The sequence below is a fragment of the Cheilinus undulatus genome, linkage group 1, assembly GCF_018320785.1.
Source record: "Cheilinus undulatus linkage group 1, ASM1832078v1, whole genome shotgun sequence".
NCBI classification, from domain to species: domain Eukaryota; kingdom Metazoa; phylum Chordata; class Actinopteri; order Labriformes; family Labridae; genus Cheilinus; species Cheilinus undulatus.
This window is the reverse complement of record NC_054865.1, coordinates 14,735,133-14,763,095: the sequence shown is the minus strand read 5'-3', so window position 1 is coordinate 14,763,095 and position 27,963 is coordinate 14,735,133. Positions and strand designations below refer to the sequence as shown.

Genomic DNA, 27,963 nt, shown 5'->3' with positions numbered 1-27,963 from the left:
ATGGGTTGGACACCCCCCAAAGCCCCTAAACTTTGAATGTCAGTAATCATTATGTTTAAAAAGTTGATTTGTTGTGTTAGTGAGGTTAAAATTTTAATTTTAAAAGGCATGCAGGAATGTTATTCCATCTGAAATGTTTCAAAGAAACACACACTTATTTATAAAAAGTTGGGACATAATGTAGAATGTGAATCAAAATAGAATACTTTCAACCTAAAATTCAGAGCAAGACAAGAAATTTAGTGTTAGAACTGTTAAACTGGATTTAGATTTTTAAAGATATACTCACATTCTTAATTTGATGCCTGCAACATGTTCCAAAAAAGTTAGGCTAGGAGTATGTTTTCCACTGTTACATCACCTTTTCTTCTAACAACACTGGTCTTGTCTACAGACTGAAGACATGAATTGTTGACGTTTTGAAAATGGAATTCTTTCCCCTGCTTGGATGGGCAGGGAAAGAGGGGAAAAAGGAAGATTTAGGCAGAGAGATATGAAAAAAAAGAGAAAAAGCCAAAGACAGACAGGAAATATACAAGGGTCAATGGAATATAAGGCTTTAAAAACTGTGATTGCACCACTTTACATTTGCAACTAAATCAAACAGGCAAAGACTTTGACACATGTGGTTACTTATCTAGTTAGAAGGTGGACACCAATATCTTTTAAAATAAAATGATGAATTTTATGGTAAAGTAAGATTTAGCAAGTTATACCACCTAATAGAAAATATTTCTGCTCACCTAAGCAAAACTGTAATTAATCAAATGTTTAAAAATTTGGCATACCTCATTTACCTATTTACAAGTAAAATGAACAGTTTTAGAGCTTTAAATAATATTGTTTATTTCATATAGTGGCACCTTTTGCAGTTTCACCACCTGACATACTGGTTGCACCCTTTGACATTTGCAACTAATTTCTAATTTAACAGGCACATGTTGTCACATGTAACTTTTATTCTAGTTAGAAGGTGGAAACAAACACAAACCAAAATGGCACATAACCAGAAAACACATATCTCCACTTTGAAGCATGGTGGTGGCAGCATCATGCTGTTGGGATGTTTCTCAGCAGCTGGCCCTGGAAGGCTGATAAAGGTACAGTGTAAAATGAATGCCACAAAATGTAGGAAAATCCTTCAAGGGGGGTGAATACTTTTAGTAGGCACTGAAGCTTTAGCTTTATCTGTCTGAATCAAGATGGTGTGAAAGTATGGGCATTTTGTCCTGATTTCCATCCACTATACAAAATGAAGCATAATAAGGGAGAAGGCAATGCCTATTCATATCAACCAACTTCTTACGCTTTTTCAGTGGCTACAGCTGAGACCAGAGGCATGATGTTTTCAGGTTGTCTGTCCTTGTATACAAATGTTTGGGTCATATTTGTGAAAGCAATATCTTAAGATCAATTAGATATTACTCAGACTCAACACAAATTTCCACTCTGACTCAAGGCTGAACTGATACAATTTTGGAGGTCAAGGTCAAGGTAAGTAGGCCTCATGTTCATCTTTTGCTTGTGAACATGATCTCTTGAGGACACATCAAAGGATTTTTTCAAACTGCACAAATATTCATAGTCACTCAGAGATGAACTTAATATATTCTAAAGGTTTAAGGTCAAGGTAATATGGCTCACTTCTATCCGTTGCTTTTAACATTTCTAAGAATCAGAGAATCACTATCAGAGAAACCACCTCAGCCCTTCTTCCTGGCCCACCACTGCACTTTCACCATCTGGCATTTGTACATCTTTACAGTTGTACTTAGTGTTTTATTGCAGAGGCTAATGTCAGTTTAACAATGTAACTGCCTCATTGTACTGAGCTTTAAAGTACAGTCCAGATCTGGTTTTATGAAATGCCAGTTGTCAAAACCATCACAGCAAATTGTGCAATATCCTGTATCATGCATCATTCTTTTCACACAAAACCTGAATCCACTAAGGAAGTGACACACGCTGGATGACCTGGTAAGAAACTATTTCCTTTTAGCAAAACAAAACACAAGTTCTTCCTCCTTTTTATATGAGGGATCTGGCAAATTACTAGGTGCAGGTAGAGAGGCAGCTGAGGCACTGAAGAGAGGGCAGATTAAAACCAGAGTCAACAACAAACAAGTGAAAAGACTTCTGACTTCACTGGACTGAAACTAAATACAGGTAAGAAGACTTCAGTGTTCCATGGGAAATTTCTTGTTTACTGTTTGTTTTTATGGATGCTATTAATGTAGTAGACACTTTTACGTTCCTATCAGGCATTTAGCTGAAACAGACCAGTGACAGAAGACTCACAGGCCTTCTTAAAGAGTGCTGCGGTGTTTCATGTCCACTTTATACCTGTTTGATATAAAATCTATGATCTTAAAAGATGTCAAAATACTGGGTTACACTTGACTATGAGGAAGTTTAAGAGGAAGAATTATCCCATTAAGATAATGAGTTGGCCTACAAAAATGGTAAGGAAGACCTCACTACTTAAAAACACCAACTTCACTGAGACATAGTCAAGCTGTGCAGACAGCCTTTGGTAACAGTAAACTTTTTAAAGGTTTCCTGGTATTGCCAGTGGGTTATTCCATTCCCAAGCTCATTTATTTGTATGCATTTTCTAGTGTTCACAATCCAACTCGCAGAATATTGAAGTGTTGTGGTAGTGTTAAATCATGTGGCTAGAGAAAGCAGGAACTAGGGGTGCAAATGAGGGCAAATCTTGACACACTTTCTCTAATGGCAAATAAGAATTGACATAAGAGAAGGGATTAGGGAGGTTGTATAAAACACTGTACAGAGCATTTCGGCATGTTTGGGCATAAAATTGAGGCTGAAGTAAGGTGTTTAATGGGTAAGGGGGAGTGGGATGAAATAAAAAATAACACAGCACAAATGTCTGCCACATATGAGCCAAAAATGCTCCATCATACTGTTGACGCAGAGGAAAAGAACTAATGAGGCACAGCTGATTTAATTTGTGTTAGCTGTACTTGTAGGCTGATGTAGAGTGTATTGACTGTAAATGCTGCAGGGAATCTGACCTGATATGTCTCTGAGACCTAAATTTTAAATGTGTTTTTCACCCTGCTGAGATGGATAATCTTACATTAATGCATCTGGACCAGGAAGCAACCTCTAGTGTAAACAAAAATCTGTGGTTTCTTAACTGTCCACTTGTGGCTGACCGCAGATCCACAGTCTGTAAATAAAGAATTCATGTCTTTGCGAACTGAGTCCATTTATTTTGGATGCATTTTTGCGGTCTGTGATCTGATTAAAAAAAAAAGTAGTCATGCATTCAAACCTTGCAAACCGAGTCTGATGCAGTTTTCAATTTTTGTATTCACAGCAAAAAATCGTAGAATGTGGCAAAGAGTAGAAAGCAGTGAAGGTGATTCTGTTGCTCTTTCTCTCCTTGATAAAAGACATCGGCTCATCCATCCTGGCAGATATAGTATCTTCATATGGCACAGACTTGTGCGTCATGTCACCTTGCCAAAGTAGAGACTGAGAGCAACTTTTTGATTCAGATTTGTTGTGGCTGTGAATACAGGTTTTGACCGTCTTCTGTTATGTGCCATGGCTGATATTCACATTGGCAAATCATGGCATTTAAGATGAGGTTTCAGTGCCCCAGTCATCTGTTTTGGATGCAAAAATCAAATTTGTTCCAAAAAATGAAAGACTTATGACTCATTAAAGTTTTTCCATCAGTGTGCAAGTGATTAATACAATCATAAGGTGGTATTTCTTTTTTTTAACAGCTGCAATTTCAAGGAAAAACACTCATTGTGCAAAGGCTTTTCTGGGGAAGTCTTAGTGTGAAGTCTTAGTCACCCATTTGATTACCAAAGGCCTTAATGGTAGTCATCATGTTGCCAGTGTCTCAATAAATAAATTAAGAAACATAGAATGAGCTGGAGCCAGTGAGTAATTCATGTGAAAATCGACATAGATGAGTTATAGAAACATTCATCCCTGTTACAGTAAGCGCTGATGAAGACATGAACGATTCAGACCAAATTTGGTTTGTGAATTAGACTGTTAACGTGTTCAATTCTGCTGATATTTTTTGAAAGTTTGTCAGCCTGAACAGCAGTGTTTTGCCCCTCTGCAGTGGCTTCATTTTTCAAGCAATGTTGCCACTTGTGTAAAACTCAAGGAGTCTCTATTAAACACCACATTGAACCATTTACATGCTTACACGTGCACACACTGCTGTTTTCCCTCTATGTTAAAGGGACATTTCTGTTTTTTTTTTTTTAAATTGAGTTTTTTAAGGCAGTAGTGGCATCAGTGTCTAGGGATTTAAGTGTGCATTGCCCCTTTAAATATGATATGCTTGGGGTATATATGTACATAGCACTATGGACTGGTACAGCAGCTCAGTGTAATTTTGAAAGTTTTAAGCAAAAATAGGCCAAAAAAAATCCTGTTTGATTGCACACTTTATTGAAACATTTCCTGAAGCATTTATTTTCCACTCAGAAAGTCTCTGTGTTTGGCACTATTTTGCAGTGCGAGCTTTAGCTACCAGCTAAGTGCTCTTCCGCTTCAGTATATCTGCTCAGCTGTTTGGGTCTGTGGGCTTTATCAGAGGAAACTATAAATTAGAATTAAAATAATCATTTCAGCTCAGTTTCCACTTCGACAGCTGACATGTTTTCAGAAACATATCATATCGAATGCAGCTTATCTAACTGTCAGCCATTAGAAAACTAAATCGACAGCCATAAACTTACCTGAATGACAAAATTGCAATCAGTTCTTCTGGAGTCAGTTTTTCCAATTTGTATTCAGAAAGTCTTTAAAACACCAGCATCCAGTAAGAGAGGGAACTCTGGATGGGAATTGATGCAGGCTGCAGGTGTCTGTGAACCGCTATCCTTGATCAGATATCTCCTGAAGTGTTGTGGTGTCTCACTCACAACAATAGTATCTCCATGTTGGTGCTTGAGACCAAGATTATTATAGTTACCTCAAACTAACTAAATAAGTAAAACTAAAATGAAAAAAATAAATCTTTCTGTTACCTACTTGAGACCCCCAACAGGATAAGCGGTGATGAAAATGGATGGATGGATTTTAGTTAACTGAAACCAAATAGAAACTAAGATATCAGAAAAAACTCACAAACTAAATAAAACTAAATACTTACAAAACTAAAATAAAATACAATTATTGGCAAGTCTTGATGGGGAATGACCCCAACCCTCCTGATGCTTGTTAGCTTATGCCATTGAAAGTTATGCCAGCTACATTTCTGTTCAATGTGAGGTAAATATCCCAAATCCATCAACCATGGTCATTAAAAGTATTAAAACAGATTTGTACCAGAAAACAGTGAATTTAATCCCCAACTTCTGTCTCTGCTCTGGCCAGGCAACTGCGCTCTGATCAAGCAGCAACCTCCAGTCCTGAAAAATGAGGCCAGTGCAGAAGTGAAAAAGATTGCAATATGGCGAGTGTCCATTTGAGGCTGGCTGCAGAAACAGCAGAAGTCCCATCTGAGCATATGTTAAAAAGGCATTTTTTTAACACTAAAAAAAAACTGGTTTACATATTGGTTAAAAAAAAAACCCATTAGCTAATGTCTTCATGTCCTTTTACTGTATTTTTTTGTACCAATCGCTTCGATTATATTTAGGAAAAACCTCACTGCGCACTGATTGGTGCGTCTCATTTGATTGACAGATAGCTTGAAAGACAGACGCTACCACCAGAAGGCTTGCTTTAGTGATAGCTTAGCTGACAGGAAGCCGAACTCAGTGGGCGAGTTCTTGTCTGCTGTTACGTCAATCCAAAGTTCAGTTGAGACAGGGATTTCAATATGATAGCCGCTGCTGATTGGCTTCAAAAGTCACATGCTTTGTCCAATTCTATTTCCAGTCTATGGCTCTGATCAGAAGCATTTTTTATCTTTTTAGGGGATTTCTCATAAGTGAGAAATAACCAACACCCCTACCATCCTAGAGCAGATTTTACTGCCTCTTTTTTCAGGATTTTGAAGTTTAATTTTATAAACTGATGGAAATTTGGCCTAAAGGTTCATAACACAGTGGTCCACCATAAAACAAACCTAAAAAAAAAAAAATTAAATCACTTTACAGGGACTTTAATGAACAGAGATGCCCGAATGGAATATGGCGGTCACTGCTGTATTATCCAACGCTCTGACCACACAACCCCCGCCAGCTGTTGTAACAACTTTTAAATGATATGGTCATTAAAGAGGAACACCGACAAAATGTTAGGGAAATCCCAGCTCTCTCTGAGTCAGCTGCTCTGCCCACACAATGAAGAAAAGACTACTGTTGCCATGGTGTGCTCTTCAAAGAAGTTTTTAGGAATGTGACATGGGTTAATGGGATTAGTTAAAAAAAAAAAAAAAAAAAAAAAACAGGACTTGGGAACAGAAGTTTTTTTTAGAAATACCCACCTATGGTGTAGGCCAGAGTCAGTCTTGCCAATATGGCAAACTTAACAGCACCTCTCCATAACCACTGGACGGCTGCACTGATTCTAAGTCCATGTTTTATACAGTTCATGGTCTGTACCCAGTTTTGACCGTGTTGGAGGACTTACACTACCATGTAGCTTCTACTGCAGCCCATGTAGATACGGATCTGAATCTGTTGTGACACCTCATTGTCATTAAGCATGTGACTCACTAAATATTTCAATTCCTGTTTTGCCTTGAGACATGATAGTAAAAATAATCCTGTGGTTTTACATTTTTGCTGACAGTCTTTCTAGTTAAATACTGATGCCTTTGTTTTCCTCTCTGTTACTGGGTAAGAGTTGATCAATTAAAGCATTTAGAAACTTATGTTTATGTTTTATTGCAGTGGTATTCTGGGAACAAAATCCTATTGTTATAAGGCCCCAGAACAAGTCTGTAGTGTTCAGAAAGGCGTCCATGCACAAAATGTGCTTTTGCTTAAACCACTGGAACGTCTTAGTTGCTTCAAACCACAGCTGCTTTAGACAAACCAAGTAAAATTAGAGATTGTACAACATTTGCTGCTAAATAAAGGTTTACACAGCTTTATAAGCTTTTCTTATCCAGTTTGATGTCAAAACTCTTTCTTCTTCACCATTGGATAGCCTGAGAGTATATAGTTAAATAAAATGTGCATTTTCAGTCAGTTCTTCTGTGTTCCCACATCATCAACAGTGCTGTACTATCAGGGACAGAGCTCTGAAGAGAGCCTTCATGCAGGTGTAAAGTTCACAGATTAGGCAGGATCCTCTCTTATCTCAAGGACTTTTTACACTCATTGTTTTGGACTTTCAGCTGTTTCCTCCGCCCAGAAGATGAACCATTAACTCTGGGTTGGATTTTAAAAAGCCAGGGTATAAATAAGCATCCTCCTCCTCCTGTCTTCTTCTTCTCTGGTGGAGACATGGGGAAAGGAATCTACCTGAGCAAAGGGTTGGCAGTGACCTGTGTGGTGGTCGGCGCCGCTGCTGTGGCCACCATCATAGCCCTGTCTGTGGTCTACGCTCAGGAGAAGTCGAAGAATGAAGCTACATCTCCTGACCCAACCTCAGCCCCCACCACGCTCCCCACCACGCCCTCCACCCCCAAGGAGCCCTGGCAGCGCTACAGACTCCCAGACTCCCTCGCCCCCATCTCCTACAATGTGACCCTGTGGCCTCGACTGGAGCCCAACGCACAAGGCCTCTACATCTTCCTCGGAAACTCCACAGTCATCTTCAAATGTGAAAAGGAAACAGATCTCATCCTCATCCACTCTAACAAGCTGAACCTCACCATGTTTGATGGACACCACGCCGTGCTGACGGGCCTAGACGGAGCCACTGCGCCTGCTCTGAAAAAAACCTGGCTGGAGGTTCCTACACAGTACCTGGTGGTGCAGCTGATGAGTCCGCTGAAGGCTGGTAGCACATACGAACTCTCCACTGAGTTTGTAGGAGAGCTGGCTGATGACCTGGGAGGATTCTATAGGAGTGAATACCTCGAAGATGGAGTAAAAAAGTATGTATTTTATTTTATTTGTTTTTTCCTGATAATTCTGAGTGGTTTCAAAGGTAGGTGTTTATGGTTACTTAAGTGGGGAACTTTAATATCATTTAAACCCGACCATAGCTTGCAAAACTAGTTCTGCTTGTATATTTATCTTTTGCTTTTCTGTCAAAAAAGATTGTTTAAATGTGTTAATAACGAGGCTCCAACCAAAAACTTGTTTACACTGTTTCAGACAAAGAATGAAAACAGACATCATGATTTACTGTCATCGGGAAAAAGCAAAATCTTAACTTTCCTCCTCTTTCAAATTTTTGCAAAGAAAAGAAAAATATTCACACACTCATGGGAAACTCTACCAAAAAGACCATGTTCTCAGCTTTTTCTGACTTTGTTGAGTGTTAAAAGTGCAAAATTAAAAACATAATTTATTCAAAAAAGGAAAAAACAGAGAACTGGCGGCAGGGATGGATTCAAAAAGCCTTCATAAAGCCTGGGTAATGGTGCCACACAGTGCTTGTGTATGGTCCATTTCCACTTGGTGGTTCTGCTTGGTTCAGTACAGTTCTGTCATGGTTTAGCAAATTTAAGTCTGATCTTACCCATGTTTCCTCAGCTGATGGCTGTCTCACCAACCTCCAGCCAATCCAGATCATTTTGCTCAGCTCAGCTGAGCTAGTTGTTTGGCTCTTCTTTTGGTAACAGTTTGGCTTTTTAAATGTAGATTAAATAACCACAAAGGATGGAGGAAAGAAAACTAGCACTTCCAACGGGAGCTAGGTACTGTGGCTAACATAAAAAGGGCCATTTTGTTCATTCATGAACAGTGTTGGGTGGTGTAATTTTGAAAGTAACCTGTTAGATTATTGCATTACGTACCGAGTACAGTAATTTGTTATGTTTCTATGTCGCCTACTTCTAAAACTAATCCGTTAGAGTGCTTTTGCTATCTCAATTTTAAAACTCTTTCACCACTTTTTCCATTTGTGGGATGAACGACACATAATGACCGCACATCTGCCTTTGAATGTGTAGACTCTTCTGTCATTGAACAGCCTAATTTATGGCCCACAATCTGTAACTCTGCAGCCTAATAACACCACTAACGTGGGTAAAAACCCTTACAGTTCTTTAACATGCTCACAGTCTGACAACAAACTGAGCAGAGGCATAGGGGAGAGTGGGGGGCTTTGTGCCACCCCTTGTTTATAGAAAACCATAGAAGAAATTGGTCATGTGACCACATATTTTTGAAGAGCCATCCATTTTACTCATTCTGCATAAAAGGGAGACACATGGCATGAGAGATAAGCACGTTTTAGCTCAAAAAACTGTTTTTGCCTTTCAAAGTAAAATTTCTATGGTCAAGGTTTTTTGATTGTTGTGTCTGAACAATTACAGACAAGTTTGAAAACGTTTCACACATGTTTTAGTGCTTTAGTAGGCTACACAATGAGTCTATACAGTTAGCGTGATGTTAGCTCTAAACTGCTGGATCATGCTAATTTTTCAAAATGGTGGGACTGGGGTGATTTTTGCCAAAGGGCCTGGGTTAAGTTGTGCCAGTGGCACACCCACAAACCCTGAAACCCACACAACCAGACCCAAATACCCACAAATCCAGACCCACACATGCAGACGCACACACCCAGAGACACAAATCCAAGACCAACAGACCTAGACCCTAAGCCACACACCTTCTCACCCAGTCCCACACACCCAGACATACACCGACACACCCACCCTAACAAATCCACACACCAAGACCTACACACCTAGAACCCAACAAAGAAGGGCCAAGAACAGTTGGAGAAGTGAGGAGATAGGCATGCCTCATCAGTGTTTGATTTACCTGCCATTTATTTAATTTAGCTAACACTGATTTCAGTTTTGAGTTTGCACTGTTATTAAAGAGCAGTTTTATTCAGTTTTTAAGTGGCCTAAGTCACAATAAGATGTTCAGAAATTGGCCTAAATCACTTTATTCGTATATGTTACATAATTGACAGACAGCATTCTATGTATGTCAACAGGCATCTCTTGCCAAAGCCTTTTGGCCTGAAATGATTCACAAATATCATATAATGTGTATTTAGGTTTTTGTGTTTCCCAAAAACTAGAAAATATTACTTAGGCCAATAGTTTAATAGGATGATGATATCTAAATGAAACTTAAAAGAGTAATTTTGTATTGAATTTGTCTTGCTTTTATATAGTGTTACAGTTTATGAGATTAAAATGTTCTGTTTTACTTCAATAATCTTCAGTAATGACTGGCACAATTTCCCCAACGTATTCTTCCCAAAGGCACAACTTACCCCGCACCCGGGGCAAGTTGTGCCACGAGACCACTTTTTTTCTGAAAGCTATATTTCTTAAACAGTCTATTTCAGATCCAAAGTTATTGTTCCCGGGGATGCACCACATCCTGAAATATATGTACATACTTAAGTTGGAGGCATTACTGTCATGGCCTCACTTTAAAGTCACTTTGAGTAAAAACTGGCACAACTCCCCCCACTCTCCCCTACAGAATCACACAAACATTGCACGTTATATCAGTGCGTAATTTGAACGGCTGCACTGCTGATTCGATGAAAACAAAAAAGGAGCTTTAAAATTTGCATTTCACCAAAAAATCCAACATAATGGGGATAATTCCTTGGTGTAATGCTGTCCGCTATGCCATCTCATTGGCACAATAAGCTAAGGATGCGCGTGTACTGGCACAGAGTGTTTATCTTCCGCTGGCACGCCACAATGTGCCAACGTTCATATGAGAGAAAGAAAGTCAAACAGTGCAGATGCTCCGAGGGTCATTCTTTTTTTCATTTTCTCTTTTTTGTGGCCACAGAAGAGAAAGAAAATTGGGGTTTTTTCTTTTTGTAATGTTGGTGAACAGCTCATCATTACTCACTTGTTAATCCCACAAGAAAGTTAAGCAAACTTGACATGTTAGTATTGATGTCTGCAAATCATTTTATGAATCATTAAAAAGAATTTGCCATAGCAACGTGTCATTTTTTCAAGCACCGAACGGGCAAACACTGGTGCTACGGTTAACTTGACTGTTTACAACTGACATTCATACAAACAAGACACTGAAAACAGGAAGAGTCCTTGCCAATACATCTAGGTGTAGTATGATGAGCGTGTTTGACAATAAAAAGGCCAGCTTTTTACAAATCTCTCTGTTTGTGAGCACGCTCAACTAGACAGCTCATTTGACAGAGTCTTAAACAGAAAAACGTATGTACACAACTCTCTGTCAGGCTGTCCACAGACAATAATGTTATTCCTGTTGTACATCTAAACATGCTGCTTTTCTCCAGCTGGACAGCGTCATCACCATCAGTCAGTAAAGGCATGAAATTCAGTGCTATTAAGTATATATTGTACTGCAGGTGTTTTTACAGAACAGGTAAATATAAAATAGAAATAAATTCATGAAGTTAAAATAATGATCAAATGTATTTTTGTGCAACTCATTTATTTATGCATGTAGATAATGCTCTCGTTCCTGTCAACAACATCACAAGGAAAAAAAAAACATTCTTGATTTAAACAGTCAAAAATTCACAAATATTAACTTCCTTTTTTTTGTCTTCTGTATTCATATAAGGCATGCTCGTCATGTCTAGTCATGATGAGAGCAGGAAAATATTATTCCTGCTCACTAAAGCTTTGTATTGCAACACATAGTATATAGTACTTGAAAAGTGGCAGAGTGTCATTTTAAATTAATAAAGCAATCCACAAACAAGCAAACAGCATTAATAGCAAATCTCTTTCAGTCTTATGAGAGCATGATACGTGAGATGGCACAGAGATCACAGAGTAAGACAAGGCAAAGGCCTCAGCATGCTGGACATTCCCTCAGACACTATCACTGTAACATTATACACCTGTGAACAAAGCTACTCTTTCCCTAGATAGGACACATAACAAGGTGACATATTACTCATTTGCTAAACTTTATTAGCCTGTTTGTGCAGTGGAAACCATCAGCACAATAATCTTTGTGAATTGGACCTTGAGACATGAAAGATAGCGGTTTCCAGTGAGGTAAAACTCCTGTGTGTCAGCATTCTGAATCTGTGATAGACTGGGGATGATTAGACTGCTTATGATAAGGGCATGGTTAGTAGCTTTCTCTGCATTTTGATATGGCACATTTCCTTGTCTTAAAAGATCACCTGAGTGAACTAACTTAAACTCAGCGGCTGGAATTGCAGATAACCGCATTGTGACATCACATGACCACCCTCTGCAGGCCACCCACAGAGTGAGGGTACGGGTGTTCAAAAAACACACACTATTGGGGGGTTTAGTGTACCGAACCATACCACACTGTACTCAGTCAAACTGGACCAGCTGATATAGAGCTATAGAAATATTTCACTGAGTTAAAAGCCAAAATAGAACATTTGCTGGTTCAGCTCCAGCAGATCAGAGACCTGCAGCTTCACTGACAAAACCAGACCTTTCACATGGTGATACAAGGAAGAAATAGCATGTGCAGATGAAGCTACAGAAGATAACTTTAAATAACTACTTTGTATGCTTTTGTCAGAGTTGTGGCTACAACTCAAATGCAGCCGACGGATGCCAGGAAGGCCTTCCCCTGCTTCGATGAGCCCGCCATGAAAGCTGTCTTCCACATGACTCTGCTGCACCCGCACGGGACTGTGGCTCTGTCCAACGGCATGGACCACGGCAAGTCTTTGTTTCAGGGCTCAACACAGCATTTCTTTTTTTTTTTTATTAAGAATGTTTTTTGTTATTTTTTCATAAAACAAACACAGAACAAGTCAGCACAGATCTTGCCAAATAACAAAGGATTGAAAAAAAGCATACATATAAGGGTCAAAATAATATTCACACATATAAACACATACACAAATATTTAGGAAAGTAACACTTTAGATACAGTCTCATTTATATTGATTACATACCAACGGGGAGAATATGGCTGTGGCTTACTTGTGAAGACAAAATGTGGGTGTTGTTTTTGCAATATGATGCAAACCAGATCACTAGGAAGATAATCCAAAATGGGTTGCCAAATATCATAAAACAACACAGCATTTCACATGCAAACTTCACATAAATAGAGTTTCCTGGAAACTCAATATTTTTGTGGAGACCAGAAAGACAATAAAGTAGATATTTTATTTTGAAATAAAACTAATTTTACTAGCTGTAGTTATCAGCAGAAATCATTATTTACCCCCTTTTTAAATGAAATCTTTAGGTAGTAATCCAACTTTTATTCATGCAGTTGCCAGACTTGTTCTTAATGATCAGCAAATGGTTGTGAAATATTACAGCTGCAAATAAACAACTCCCAGCTGTGTTAAAGCCTCAGTCCTACAGCTGTTATATTTTTTATAATTGCTAAAGTGAATTTAAGAGCTGCCTGGTTTCAACTGCTTTAAATACTCTTACCAGTCCGCTCCATTACATTAGAATGGTTATTCTATTATCAAACATTTTTACTAAATGTTGCTTAATGCTGAGATTATACTGGATTCATGTTGGGACCTTTAAATAAGGGTATTGTTTAGACCCGATCTTTAGATATCTTTTGTTTTTTTTATAAATGGGTTCTATGCAAAGAAAGATTGTCACATTGATTAAATATGAAGCAAACTGTGTTGCCCTGTATGGTGAAATAAAATTTGACTTAACTTCTTCCTTTTTTTTCTCATCACAGCGCCTGTAAATGTCACGTTGGATGGCATGGATGTAGTCCAGACCAGCTTTGAACCCACAGAGATCATGTCCACCTACCTGCTGGCTTTCGTTGTGTGTGATTTTGGGTTCATTGGGAAAACAGAAGCAGATGTTCTGGTATTTATACTTTACATTATTCAGTCAAGTTCAGGTAAAGATAGGTGTTGTATGTGAAAATATGTGACTTTAACATGTGAGCATTCTTTATTTCGCTAATTTGTTGTGTGTTTAAAAGTGAACTCAAGAGTGTATTTTAAATTCGAGAGCATGACTAATTGATTTTGACTCAGATTTTTTTTTTTTAACTTTCCATTAGAAACAGCTTTTGCACTTAAACTGCCTCCCTGTGCTTAGATTTTCTCTGTGTTTTAAAGGTCTGCTTGTAAAAGTTTAGTTGCATGCTCAAATGTCCAGCACTTGTGCTCAAACTGTTCAGAGTGCTTCTGCTTGTGGAACTACCACTCTGATTTTTCTCTGAAACATACGTACAAAACTTTCTCTGCATGCTCAAAAGCACCCTAAATGAGAGGTAAGTGGTTTGAGCACGAGCATAGGAAATTTGAGCAAGAAACCAAAGATTTGAGCGTAAGCAGACATTTTGAACAGAGAAAACCTAAGCAGTTACTGTCACTTCTAACTGGGCCCAAACGGTTCAGACGGGAGCTTTGTTGCATGGATTCACCAGTGAGAAACACGGAAATGGGCAAATCCATCTGCTTTGCAAGGTTACTTGAATTGTGCTCTTGTGATAAAAACAACCCATCACTATGCCTCTACATACACTGTATTAGGCAGGTCTGTTCCATTAGTGTGAAGAAAGAGCTGAGAACAACAAACCAAGAGGAACTTGTACTTCATTTTTAAGGAAAACATCACAAAATGGCATTTCTGTTAACTTTGTAGTTTGACAGATTTATACCAGTGTCCCAACTGTTAACATGGAGGAGGAGATATGAGAATCACTGCAGCTCTTCAGTAGTTGGAGCTCCAAACATTTTGGCTTCACTTTGGGAAATGGTTATGATGTCCATTGTTTTTTTTACTATCTGTGGCTGTTGCAGCCTCTCATCACAATGAAATACATGCTCATTTCTCTACAGCTTACATAATGTTCAAACCGACAGAGCCAGCACTTTAGTCCAACATTAACACTCACAATTCAAAACCACCAAAGCTCCCTTATGAAATAACAACTAAACAAGGTTATATAATCTTATATAATTGAATTTTTTTCATGTTTTCTGTCCTCAGAGTAAAACATTAACAGCTCATTTGCTGCTACTCTGTGCTTCCCTTTTGCTCTTTGTGTGTCTGTGTCGCCCTCTGCTGGATTTAAAGCTCAGTTCCGCCCTTTTTTTCCCTTACAAAAATATGTTTGTGTTCAGATCAGGATCTGGGCCCGTAAGAAGGCAATCCAGGAGGGTCAAGGAGACTATGCTCTGGAGAAGACTGGACCCATCCTGGCTTTCTTTGAGGATTATTACAACTCCACCTATCCTCTCAGCAAATCAGGTGGGACACACCTATGTACCTGTACACATAGACAGTACACCACTGAGATAAACAACATTACTTTGAGTATAAGTCTTGTTTTTTTAAATAACTGATAATCTGTTTATTTTAACACTGTAAAAACATGCAAGACATACATTTGGATTTAGAATTTACAATGAATCTACAAATACATTATGTACAAACATCACTGATTCTCATTATTTATTCCAAGACTTCTGCAACATTCAAACCCTTTGCCATCATTAAAGATCCAGATCTAATTCTCTCCTCTAGCTCTGGTCTCTCACCTTACCTCTCCTCCAAAACCTGTGATAGAGAGGGCCTGTGATTGATTGCAAGTAGGTTGGCAAAAGACGGATACAACCAATTATGTATGCCAAAGTTGACAGGCAAAGGAATTTAAAGAAATTTAAGAAAAAAAAACAACTGACCCCAATCTGGGAAATGCCTGTTGAAATGCCTGACTGGACTGTGTGTTCTTTCAGTTTGATGGGTTTGCTGTGGATTGAGAACCAAAGGACCCTTAAAACTGAACACAGAAATCCCTGTCTGCAGGAAACCGCAAACCTGACACGCCAGATCAACTCATATATCCATTGCATGAATATAATTTATTCATTTCAGAAAAGCTCTCATAGAAAGCGTTTGGGAAGGGAAGGGAAGGACTTTTCAGAAAACCTCAGAAGGTGATTGGAGGACCGTTCTGTCCGTCACATTCATGACAGGCCAATCAGAACAACTTGCATAGTCACATGAGCTACTCTTCTGCTGCCTTAGATTGTTCATGGCAGAGCTTCATCTAAAATTGATGCCAAGGCCACTCAGGGGGCATGCAAAAACATCATCTCTGTCAAGACAAGCTTTGGTGTGGCTCTCTGCTCTGGTTTTAAAAAGAAATGTGATCCAGTTCTGATTAAGCTTTCCTATAGCTACAATTGAGCTAACGGCTACTGCGGCAGCAGCCATCAAATAGCCTACACTGGAAAACCCCACTGTAACGATTGCAGAGCCATGCCGAATCAGACTAGGAAAGAGTGAAAACACTTTTTCTGTTATGGAAAGCTTTCAGTGTTACTGTCTGTTCTTGTTGTAATAAAGAAATGTCCAGTTTTGACAAAAGTGCCACTCCGGCTAAGTCCAAGCTAATCACTCCACTTGCAGCTATTGTGTGCAACTACTCACAACAAGTATCGAAAGTAAGTCTGCAAGTAGCGTCACTCAGTCAGTCATTCAGTCAGAAAGCAGGATTTCTTTTTTAAGGAAACACACACACACACACACAAATTAAACACACATTAAAGGCCCTTGCACACTGAGTCAATTTTTTAGAAGTAAAAAATAGCAGACTTATTGTGCAAAGACCTCTACAGTGCAAAATCAGCAAAGAATTAGGAGTGCTGCTTTGTCCACAGGGGCACAGAAATCAAGCAGAAATGTTCCTCATCAGAGGTTAATTTTGCTCTATGGCATACATGCAACCCCAAAAGAACAAGAATTTCCCTTAATAAAGTATTTATCTGTCCTACTCAATGTACCATCCCACCCCATCATCTATGTTTTTGTCTGTTTTGTCATCTGCTTTTAACATTTGCCTTTTCTTTAAAGCATCTCTCTAAGAATCAAAACAAAACAAAGGTTATATGTGCAGCTTTCTTTTCCTGTAGTCATGTTGCCCTGAGAGAAAACAGCCAATGTTATTGTGTCATGCTCTGTAAAAGGACTATAAAAAATATTTAAATCATTTTTAAGTTATCACACCAATTAGACTGTTATTGGCTGCCACAGAGATAGAGTATTGATGACAGAAAAGAATAGTTAAAAGCAGTAAATAGTGTAGCCATCAGTCTAAATTCATCCTGTCATTGTTTTGTGTTTTTTAGACCAGATTGCTCTTCCTGACTTCAGTGCTGGAGCCATGGAGAACTGGGGCCTGATCACATACAGAGAGACCGCCCTCTTATACAACTCCAACGTTTCGTCCAATGGAGACAAGGAGTGGGTGGCAACAGTCATCTCACATGAGCTCGCTCACATGGTATCAGATATTCAAAGCTGCTCTTAATTCAAACTCACTTCACTTTATTTTCATAAACCTGTTCATAAAATGCAGCTTTATTTTTTAGTGGTTTGGAAACTTGGTGACAACGAGGTGGTGGAACGACCTGTGGCTCAATGAAGGGTTTGCCACCTACGTCTCTTATCTTGGGGCCAACTTTGCTGAACCAAAGTGGAACATGGTGAGCTCTGCCTGATTTAAGCACTAACCAACTGAATGAACCTTTTTTAAGTTGCTAGGATGTGAAACAACTTCAGACCAAGACTGTAATGGTTCTGAGTTTTCCACAAGCTTTTTAAGGCTTACTACGCACTTTCAGACCAAAACAAGAGCTCTTTTGGACATGCCTCACCTGGGGCCTGGGGGCTGTAAGCACAGAGCTGAGAACAACAAACCCAGAGGAAGTTTGTCTTGATTGTTATTTTGAGAAGTCCTTACTTATTTTTTTTTAATATGAGCCTTTTTTGACATTTGGAGTATTTACTTTTAGAGTGTTTGGCCTTTCATTTTTTCACCTTCCCCTTCATCTTTTCAACTTTTGCTCAGTAGAGTTTTAAGAGTTTGCTTAATTTTTTTCTTAATTTAGACGGCCACAAATGTGGGATAAAATGTTATTTACTAAAATTAAAAAAAAAAAAAGTTTTATTGGGGGTTTTATGCCCATGAAAACTCTCTGGACTTATCAAGTAAATGTGAATCATATTAATTTTGATATGACAAATTTGACAAGGAATTTAACAAATATTTTTGCTATGATTTCAATATTGTAGTTTTGCAGTGCTGTTAGTAAAACAGTTTTTTGTGTTTTTTTCTAATAAAGATTCCTTTTTATTTTATTCCTGGTACCAGAAATGCTTTTTTACTCTCTGCTGTTCATTGTTTCAATAGTTTTAATTGATAATAGCCCCTGGAGGCATCATAGTTTTGATCTAAACATCTTTATTTTTCTACTTCAATTGTATTTTTTTGCTCTTATGTTCCATCTTCACTTGTCTGTGTATTTTCAGAAAGATCTGATCGTGCTGAATGAGATCATTGGTGTGATGGGTGTCGATGCGTTGGCCTCCTCCCATCCTCTCTCATCCAAAGAGGAGGACATCCAGAAACCAGAGGACATCAGTCAGCTGTTCGACTCCATCACATACAGCAAGGTGCAGTGTAATCCTGAACAAAACATCTATTGTTCTCTTCAAGCCTCATTAGATGAGATATTGACCCCCTCTAAACTAAAAAGAGTAAATTAAACTGTTCTCTTGTCCTCGTGTGACCCCAATCAAGGACTCATGAAACTCACTCTGGGAACCACAGAATTAAATTAGGCCACTAATGAATCACTGATCCTCATTAACAGATTGCTCTAATTATATCCCATCTGATATGCCACCCACTAACAGCGCTAATATCCTCCTCTATCACAGGGAGCTGCAGTCCTCAGGATGCTCTCAGAGTTTATCACTGAGGAGGTCTTCTCCAAAGGTCTTAATGTGAGTAATTAAACTGATGAGAAACCTATCTCTGTGTGTGCTGAAAGTTCTCTTCTTCTGTTTGTGTTGTCAACATTTTATGAACTCAAATCTGACTTTTGGACTTTTTATACTTGTTTTCTGTGTCTGCAGACGTACTTGGAGGAGTTCAAATATAGGAACACTGTCTATACAGATCTCTGGAAACACCTGCAAATGGTAAGATAGCATCATAATTAACACTGCAGTATCGCTAATGCCAATTTGTTCCAAATCTTTAATTTGTGCAAAGATAGATCTGGGTTTAGTTTCAGTTACCTGAGGAAATATACCTCAGAGGGAAAATATAGGAGTCAAAACACATAAAGAGTCTGGAATCAGATGAAACACAAAGGTTTTTTTTGTTTTTCTTTTTGCAAAACATCCTGACCTCTTCTTCACAAAAGATCCAGTGTTATAAGTCTACCACCCCTTTTTCATTGGAGACCCTAACCCTTATGTAGTTTATGATTGAAGGGACAATTTTGCACACAGAGCAAACTCTCTCTTCTCTGCCATGGGAGACAAGTTCAGTTGTCCAATGTCACTCCCATAATGCTGAACTCCATACCCACCGCTCCACCAGGTGGAGTAGAAAACAGATTGTAGCCCAGTTCATTGCCAGCTGTTTGCTCTGTGGGATTTCTTGCAGCATGAACCAGGAAGACCATTTTTAACAGCTTTTCGCCCTCATTATGTGAAATTTGTTTATGAAACCAAAACTACAGTTAATGAAGAAGTATACGGTATATGGTATAGAAGTATACCATATGGAGTGTGGCTTTATAGTGAACAGAGTCCTCAATTTAAAACAAGGAATAAGCAGCAGAGCTGAACAGCGCATCGCTATTTGACATTTTTTTGTTACTCCTCCCCTGACGGAATTAAATCTTGTGGGTTTAGGTCATCAGCCATTATAGAGTTGGTAAATTTACTCTTTGGTCCAGTATCAATCAACATTGAGAACAAAGTAAGATTGTAGGCTGTGCATCTAGCTGTTAACACATCCCCAAAGGTGGAAATCACTAATTATATTGACTCAAATTACTGTAATTGAGTAGGTTTTATTTGCTTTTTTTTTAGTACATTTTGGAATCAGTAATTTTATTTTTACTTAAGTAAGATGTAACCAGGGTAACCGTCCTTTACTTGACAACATACTCTTGTACTTTTTCCACCTCTGTTGACTACACAGTAGCACATAGGGAGAGAATGATTCCACATCACATCCAAAAACAGCTTTTGTATTTTACCTTATTAGAGAGGTATCTGAACAACCTAGGTGGAGATCCATATTTTTACATTGTTATTCCCAATAAGGAAAGTTCATATTGTACTGTACTACTCCACTGTGGCTACTAGAGCTGGGAAATAGATTGAAATTTATGTTAAATTGCAATAAGTCCTGCACAATTTTCAAATCCCAGAAGTTGCAATACGTCTTTGACCTGAAATGTGATTTAAATTTTTTTTATACATTTTCTTTGCAGCAGAGATGTTCTGCTCTACAATTCATGCAAACATTGAACCTCCTTTTTCTAGAATAGTTTGCAGAAATTTTTACTTTTTTATTTTAAATGTTTTTCTTATTTAAAATGAGAATTATTAAAAACTGCTCATACCCTTCTATACAGCAGTTCACACTGCAACTGCCATATGAGTCAAAATAATAATAGTTAGACATATTTTTTAAGAATATTCAGCCCTGGTTTTCATGATGATTGCAACAAGGCTGTAAGTTAAACAAATGAGTAGATTTACTGATGTGATCAAAGCAGATTAATAAAGATATGTAATTCATGCTGATTCATGTATCATATCATGTCATCCTAACATATTGCATAGGCCTGTCATACAGGAAAGACCAGTTTATATTTATATTATACTAAAAATAATTGCACGTCAAATTGTGAATTGAATATTTAAAAAAAAAAAACAAACAACAAAAACTAAAAAAAAAAAAAAAAAAAAAAAGCAATTAGATTATTTTCCCGTCATTCAATCCCAATGGCTACTCAGTTCTCACAGTAAACGTTTGATTAAAAAGGTTATACTTTTACTTAAGTATATTTTAACCACAGTAAATGTACCTTTACTGGAGTACAACAGTCTTGTTTTTAGACATTCCACTTCTGCCGTCTGTTTAAACATTGGCATTTAGATGACTGATACAAGTCTGATATTCACTATTTAAGTTGTATTTTTGATTTTCACTTCAATAAACAGCCCTTCAGAGGCCATAATTTGACCTAGGGGGCTGGTCTGAAATAGCATAGTCCAGTGGTTTTCAAAGTGTGAGGTGGGCCTCCCCTGGGGGGCTCCACAGGACTTTAGGAGAGGCGCGGACCCATAAACCAGAAAACGTGATTTGTTTTTTCTAACTTTGTTGTGTGTTGGGCAAAATGGACAGATTAATAGTCACTACAAAGACTACACAGGAGTCGACTATTAAAGTTAGGATTTTCCTGAGGTGGTCCCCATGACGCCCAACATTGATGCTGTTTGATTTGCAAAGATGTATGAGCTAATGACAGCATAAGGCTGTGTAAACCCTAGGGTCATATTGAGTCAAAGCACTAAGCCAGGAATTTCTTGATAAGAAGTAAAGCGGAATTTTGGTCACTGAAGGTAACAGACATTTAGCACCTTAAACACTAAAACAGCCTTTGCAGATGCAGATTTTTGGCACCAACAATGACCAAAAGTGAGTACCAGGTAGGACTGAAGGTGAAGGATGATCTGCTGTCATGCAAACTCATGGTTCCTTCTAGATTAGACTACAGAGCATAAAAATCAGGTGGTATTGGCAATAAGTTAATTACTGAAACCAAATACCTGATTGTCAGGGTAAGATGGAGTTTTATAGAAACATGCAAACCAAAGTATCAACAATATCAAAATGTTAAAAATAAAAATGTTTACAGATATGACAAATGTTTGAAATTATAGTTTTGCATTTTTTTATCCTATCTTTTTATGGGGGTAGGGGTCCACGGAATAAATCATGTTCTCCTAGGGGAGGCTCACCCCCCCCACACTTTGAAAACCGCTGGCATAGTCTGTTTCATTCCCAAGGGTGTAGCATGAACCCAGAATATACTGAATATAAAAATGCTTAGCCCATTTTAACCCTGAACTAACTCTGTATTTGGTTAATTTTTAACATGATAAACACATGAACCATATATATAAGAAAGGTTAACAAAATTACATTTTTGATCCAGTCCCACTCCTGGTTAAATTGGTTTCTCTTAAACACTTCCAGTATTGATCTATCTGCTAATCATTTTAAAACAATTAAAATTCCATCAGCAAGAATGGGTTGGTTTTGAGATCAGCTGAATATCTATTGGCAGAAACTTGAGATGCTGATCAAGTGTTTTATCAATTTAAAAGTTTACATAGCATTTTGATCACTGCTATTTTTCTCCTTTTTTTTGTGAATCAGTAAACTATGTCTTTGAGAGGCCAATGAATGTCATACATTAACTCTTTTGCATTTATTCCTGTGTTCCCAGGCTGTGGATGGAGCTGGCATAAAGCTGCCTCACTCTTTAGAGGAGATCATGAACCGCTGGATCCTGCAGATGGGATTCCCAGTTGTCACCATTGACACCAAGGCTGGAAAAATCAGCCAGAAGCACTTCCTGTTGGACCCAGACAGTCCAGTGGATAAACCTTCTCCATATAAGTAGGAACAATCCCAATATTTCATGTGAATTTGATGAATATATTGTAGGTTTAAATCCTGTTGTGAAGTGCTGGTAGATGCTGGATGTATTTTTCTCTGCAGCTATGAATGGTTTGTCCCTCTTACATGGATTAAAACTGGTGGAGAGGAACAGCAGTTCTGGCTTCTTCAGAAAGAAGGTAGGTTTGTTCCAGGTGCATGTTCAAAGCACTGCCAAAGATGACTGTTGCAATATAAAAGATGTTTTATTTCCATCCAAACAGATACAAACACAGAAATGACTCTCGGTCCAGATGACTGGTTGGTGGCCAACATCAACATGAAGGGTTTCTACAGAGTCAACTACGACTCTGAAAACTGGGAGCGTCTCCTCGCCAAGCTCAACACCAAACATGAGGTAAAACATCCACAGTGATGCTGCATCATTAGTGTAGTGTGTCTAAATTACCTTCTCAGCCCTTAAACTCAACATATCATCACATTTTAGGATATCCCAGTGATCAACCGAGCTCAGATAATTGATGATGCTTTTAACCTTGCAAGGTGAGGCCATGTTTGAACAAAGCACAGCTGTCGGGTGTCAAACAGTTTTTTAACACACATTTTGTTACAGGGCAAAGATAGTGAGCACAACCCTGGCTCTAGGAACCACCAAGTTCCTAGGTAAAGAAGTTGAATACATGCCATGGGAGACAGCCAGTCGCAGTCTGAACTACTTCTACCTCATGTTTGACCGCAGTGATGTGTACGGACCCATGCAGGTTTGTTATTAGACGTCCAGATTTGTTATACTTCTTGGATTCAGTTGAGCCTGTTAAATGGAGGAAACACATTTTGTTAAACCATCTTCTATTAGTGACAGATAAATATGAACATGAAACATATTCATCTTCATCCCTCAGGCTTACATCAAGAAACAAGTCACTCCTCTGTTTAATCACTTCAAAAATCTGACTGACGACTGGAAAGATATCCCAGAAAAACACACCGACCAGTAAGTTTTTAAAGACTTCTGTTTTTACAAGGGAAATTTCATTGCATTACCGTGTTCATGCAATGCATTAAGAAGGGTATATATCTGATTTGGGCATTTAGATGCCAAGTTGTAATACTTGAGGTTTTTGGCAGATGCATCTCAGTGCTGAAATGGTTTGATTTCTGATAGCTCAGACTACATATGTAAGTGGACTGGGATACCTTCATCTGGAGTAGCTTGGTTAAATAGGCGCTTTCCGTACGGGCACACATTAAAGACTGCCTTGTCAACTGGATTGACCTGCGTAGAGCATGGCTTTATTTGAGTCTGTCTAGCCTCTCTCAAGGTCCTTACACACCAGAGTCGATTTTTTCGTGCAAATCGAGCAAATATTTTTTTTCGACACTATAGATGGTCAGTGCAAGCTTTCACATCTGCAAAATTACGGCTACCTGATCGCTGTCGATTTTTCTTAAGTTTGGCCTCGAACAGGCTCAGCTGGTCTTTAGGTTCCTAAACAGCTCTTCATTTGTTGCTGATTTTCCTTTTTTGTATCGTTAAAATAGCCCCCCAAAAAAAGAGGGGGGAAGGGACCCGTCTCTCAAACAGGAGCTGGCTCCCATCACTCATATAGGGAGCCAAGTCTTGGAGCTGGCTTGTCCAGAAACACATCATGAATCCCCCATAACTTGTCATCTTGGATTGTATTCAGATTCAGAAAACTTCCTTGTCTGTTTAAAAAAAATAAAATAAAATGTCTTAGGCATGGCTAAACTAACGTTTGAGCCACATAAAATTGAACCATATCAAAGACACTCGTTGTTGTTGTTCAACCAGATTCACATAGGATTTATTAGCCAACAGTATACATAAGCTTGTTTATAGCAAAATGAGGAGGAAAATAGCTTTAAGAGGCTAACATTGCCTTTTAGCTAGTTCCAAGCCAAGATAAGAGAACCACAGAAATGATGTATGAGCTATTGTTTCAACAGCAGGTGGGCAGGCAGGTTCCAGTGTCAGGTTGTCACTGTTCACGTATTATTAATACATATTTACTCAGTATCAAAATGTCAGAAACAGATCATTCTTGACCTGTTATGAGTTGACTTTGGCCCTTGTCAGTTTGCTATTATGACTCAATAATAACTGAGTCATAATAGTGTATAATAATCCAAATAATGGTTCATCTCAAGGGGCTATTGAGAAAAAAAAATTTGTGGAAAATGCGAACACAGTATTTTTCCAGCAGATCAACATTGCCCCGGCAATGGGTGTAGCAGGTAGCTAACAGCTAGCCACATTTAGCTTGTTTCCTCTGAAGTCAAATTTTGCCATGCAAGATTTTGAATTTTGCACACCACACACTGTAAGAATGAAACTGTAAAATTTGTCATTATTTTATAGCCTATAATGACCAGAAACTCCTAATGAACATATTACTGCATCATCAGTGCTTTAACTGCCAATTTGTTACTTGAAAAAAATTATGGAAGTAGGATATTTTATTAAAAGAGGAAAAGAACAGTTTTTTTTTAATTTGGTTGAAAAAGAGTGGGAAGAAGGACACATGTAAGGACCCCTGGATTCAAGGACCTTGGTTTGACTCTTCTTGTAAATTTCTCTGATGCATCATCTCATACAGCTGTACCTGTCTCCTTGCAGGTATAACCAGGTGAATGCGATCTCCATGGCCTGCAGCACAGGAGTGAGCGGCTGTAAGGAGCTGACCACCGGATGGTTCAAAGAGTGGATGGAAAACCCAGGAACCAACAAGTATGTTCACTCTGCTTTTATTCTCTGCAAAATCTCATTCCTGCAGTTAGTATGCCAAACATTTTAGTGCTAACACTTACATATGAAAATAAAAACATGTATTAAACATTGTGGTTCCTTGAATGTCAACTTGAGGCTGCCTGCAAAAGCAGAGGAATGAATCCCTTTTGTCAACCATTACACCCATTTTACCGACAGTGACTTCACCATCAATGGAATACAACCTGACTATTATTTATCGGTTATTTTGGAAGAATTGTTCTGAATAAGGCGGTGTTTAATGTCCTGTTGTCATTTATTTGGGAAAGCTTGTTAGGCGGTCTGCCGAACCTCCCAGGCATGACGAACCTTCTTAGTGTCCTACAGACAGATGGAGAGGAGGAGGAAAGAAAGACAGAGGAAAAAAGCCATTTGGAAGGCAAAAGATGAGGAGAGGGTTAGATTAGAATTTATGGTACCATGGGAGGAGGCTTGGTTTAGATGGGGTCCTGCTCCTGAAAATTTTCTACACAACTTCACATTGAGAATTGACTTTATCTGCAGAAATACATATGTTTAAAGCCCTATGGAAAAAAAATGTTCATTTTTCATTAGGAACAACAACTGTTCCTGTGAAAGATCTTTAAAACTTATCTTCTAGCTTTTGTTAAGCCCATGACTTATGCATAAGTTTGCACAGTTAGGGGCCAAGGTGACTGACAGGTGGGATTGTGTTGAGTCTCTAGGCCTGCCTCCAGTCTAGAGCTGCTGTTTGCTAGACTGATTGAACATGGGGTTGAAAAAGCATTTCCATTGATGTGATGACTGTCGATGGGTTTTCTACCTGATAGCTTTTTAAAGTGATGTCACTGAGACTGCATGTATGTTTTGTACCATCACTGCATCCACCTCCTCAGACCTATTTAAACCATTACCCCACTTGACATCCACTGATATCGTTATCTCCAACTCTAACTCATCTTTATCTCTTTTTGCAGCATTAGTCCCAACCTGAAGTCCACAGTCTACTGCAGTGCGATCGCAGCTGGAGGAGTGGAGGAGTGGGACTTTGCCTGGTCCATGTACAAGGCGGCCACCATCGCCTCAGAGGCTGATAAACTCATGTACGCTCTGTCCTGCACCAAACAGCCCTGGCTGCTCAACAGGTCAGTAACAGTTACTGTGTCCACTAAACTGTAGGTTTGCTCACAGAGTTTTGTGTCCTCACTGTGAGTGTGTTTCAGATATCTGGAATATTGTCTGGATCCGGAGAAGATCCGGAAGCAGGATGCCACTTACACCATCAATTACATTGCTGGAAATGCCATCGGCCAGCCTCTGGCATGGGACTTTATCAGAGCCAACTGGAAACTTTTATACAATGAGTGAGTTATCTCTGATACTCATGTGAGGTATATCATTAAAACACAGCTACTCAGACATGCAGGATCAAGATTAAACATACTGCAGTGGTTGTAAATAAGGATTTTTGCAAGATTTATGATGATCTGGTGTTGTTTGTTCAAAACTTAAATCTAAACTGAAATATATCCTTCTGTATTTAATTGGTATCCTTAAAATGTAGTACAGTTAATAATGACTCTTGAAAGAAGAACATTGCTTATTTTAAAGATCATACCTGACTTCAGATGTCATTTACAATGAATGAAATCCACTGCAGCACTTTATTAATGTTAAAACACCATATGATAGTGTATAACCAAAATGATCTGAAATTGTCATGTTTTTCCTTTTTCTCAGTTATGGCGGTGGATCATTTTCTTTTGGAAGAATAATTGATGGAGTGACCAGACGATTCTCCTCTGAGTTTGAGTACAAACAGGTATATTTCCTCTAACACATGTAATAGTCAAGTGTTAATTTCAGTTCTTGAATTTTTGATTAGATTAATATTCATTAATCAATGATTGTAGTTAAGTTATTGAACATTAGGTAGAATACAAGCAGGTTAACCTGTCTCAAAGTCTCATAATCCAGGTCTGATGGTAAAGATAATGCTTATTTGCATCTAGCCTTTTCACGCCAGCAGAAAACTTCTGAAAGTTTCTCAACATTTTCAGGATGAATTACATGTTGAATACAAAAGTTATCTAGACCCCAGTAAGCACCCTCTAAAATTTCTAGGGATGTGAAAACACATCAGGAACATTTACAACAGGTGACTGGGCAGGGATGACAAAATCCTATTGGTTCTTATCATTTCTTGATACTGTGAATGTGTTCACTAAGAAGTTGCACTGATATAACAGCTAGAACTGTCTCAGACTCTATTTCATGTTTTGTTTCATCACCCATCTTGAAAATGACTTTACAGTCATTTTCACAGCATGGATTGGTTATTGTCATTTTGTGTTATTGTCATTTGTTATGTAGATGTATGAAAATAGCTTTCCTTTCTAGTGACGTAAAGAGTCTGAATTAACTCTCCTCTTCCTCTTCAGCTGCTGCAGTTTAAAGAAGACAACGCGGGTAACTTTGGCTCGGCCTCTGTGGCTCTTGAGCAGGCTCTGGAGAGGACCAAGGCCAACATAAAATGGGTAGAAATGAACAAGAAACCAGTGCTGGACTGGTTCACCAGTGAAACATCTTCTCCAGTTTAACTCTGCACTGCAAGGTTTTATGCTTCACTCCATCTGAGACTAAATTTATTATTATTATTATAAATTTTCTGAATGTAATAAAGCTTTTATAACATGTAAAGTTTTGATTAAGACTTTTTATGAATAA

At 38.4% G+C, this 27,963-nt stretch overlaps 1 protein-coding gene across 3 annotated transcripts; it reads left to right on the top strand.

The window, feature by feature from the left end:
* The first annotated feature begins 1,959 nt into the window (after positions 1-1,959).
* Positions 1,960-27,963, top strand: LOC121509827 (aminopeptidase Ey-like). 3 transcript variants are annotated; one of them, XM_041787513.1, is made up of 22 exons: positions 1,963-1,977; positions 2,057-2,166; positions 7,295-7,999; positions 12,561-12,703; positions 13,704-13,840; positions 15,109-15,235; positions 17,119-17,273; positions 17,362-17,475; positions 18,302-18,445; positions 18,713-18,778; positions 18,911-18,976; positions 22,315-22,487; positions 22,590-22,666; positions 22,751-22,884; positions 22,975-23,030; positions 23,101-23,248; positions 23,390-23,481; positions 25,126-25,236; positions 26,214-26,381; positions 26,460-26,600; positions 26,977-27,058; positions 27,678-27,963. In XM_041787513.1, exons 3-22 carry the CDS (start codon positions 7,404-7,406, stop codon positions 27,834-27,836), a joined length of 2,889 nt encoding a protein of 962 aa, XP_041643447.1. In that variant the 5' UTR covers positions 1,963-1,977; positions 2,057-2,166; positions 7,295-7,403; the 3' UTR covers positions 27,837-27,963. The 3 variants fall into 3 exon arrangements, with proteins under 3 accessions (XP_041643437.1, XP_041643447.1, XP_041643457.1); XM_041787503.1 differs by lacking the exon at positions 2,057-2,166 and having other exon boundaries at positions 1,960-1,977; XM_041787523.1 differs by lacking the exon at positions 1,963-1,977 and having other exon boundaries at positions 2,035-2,166.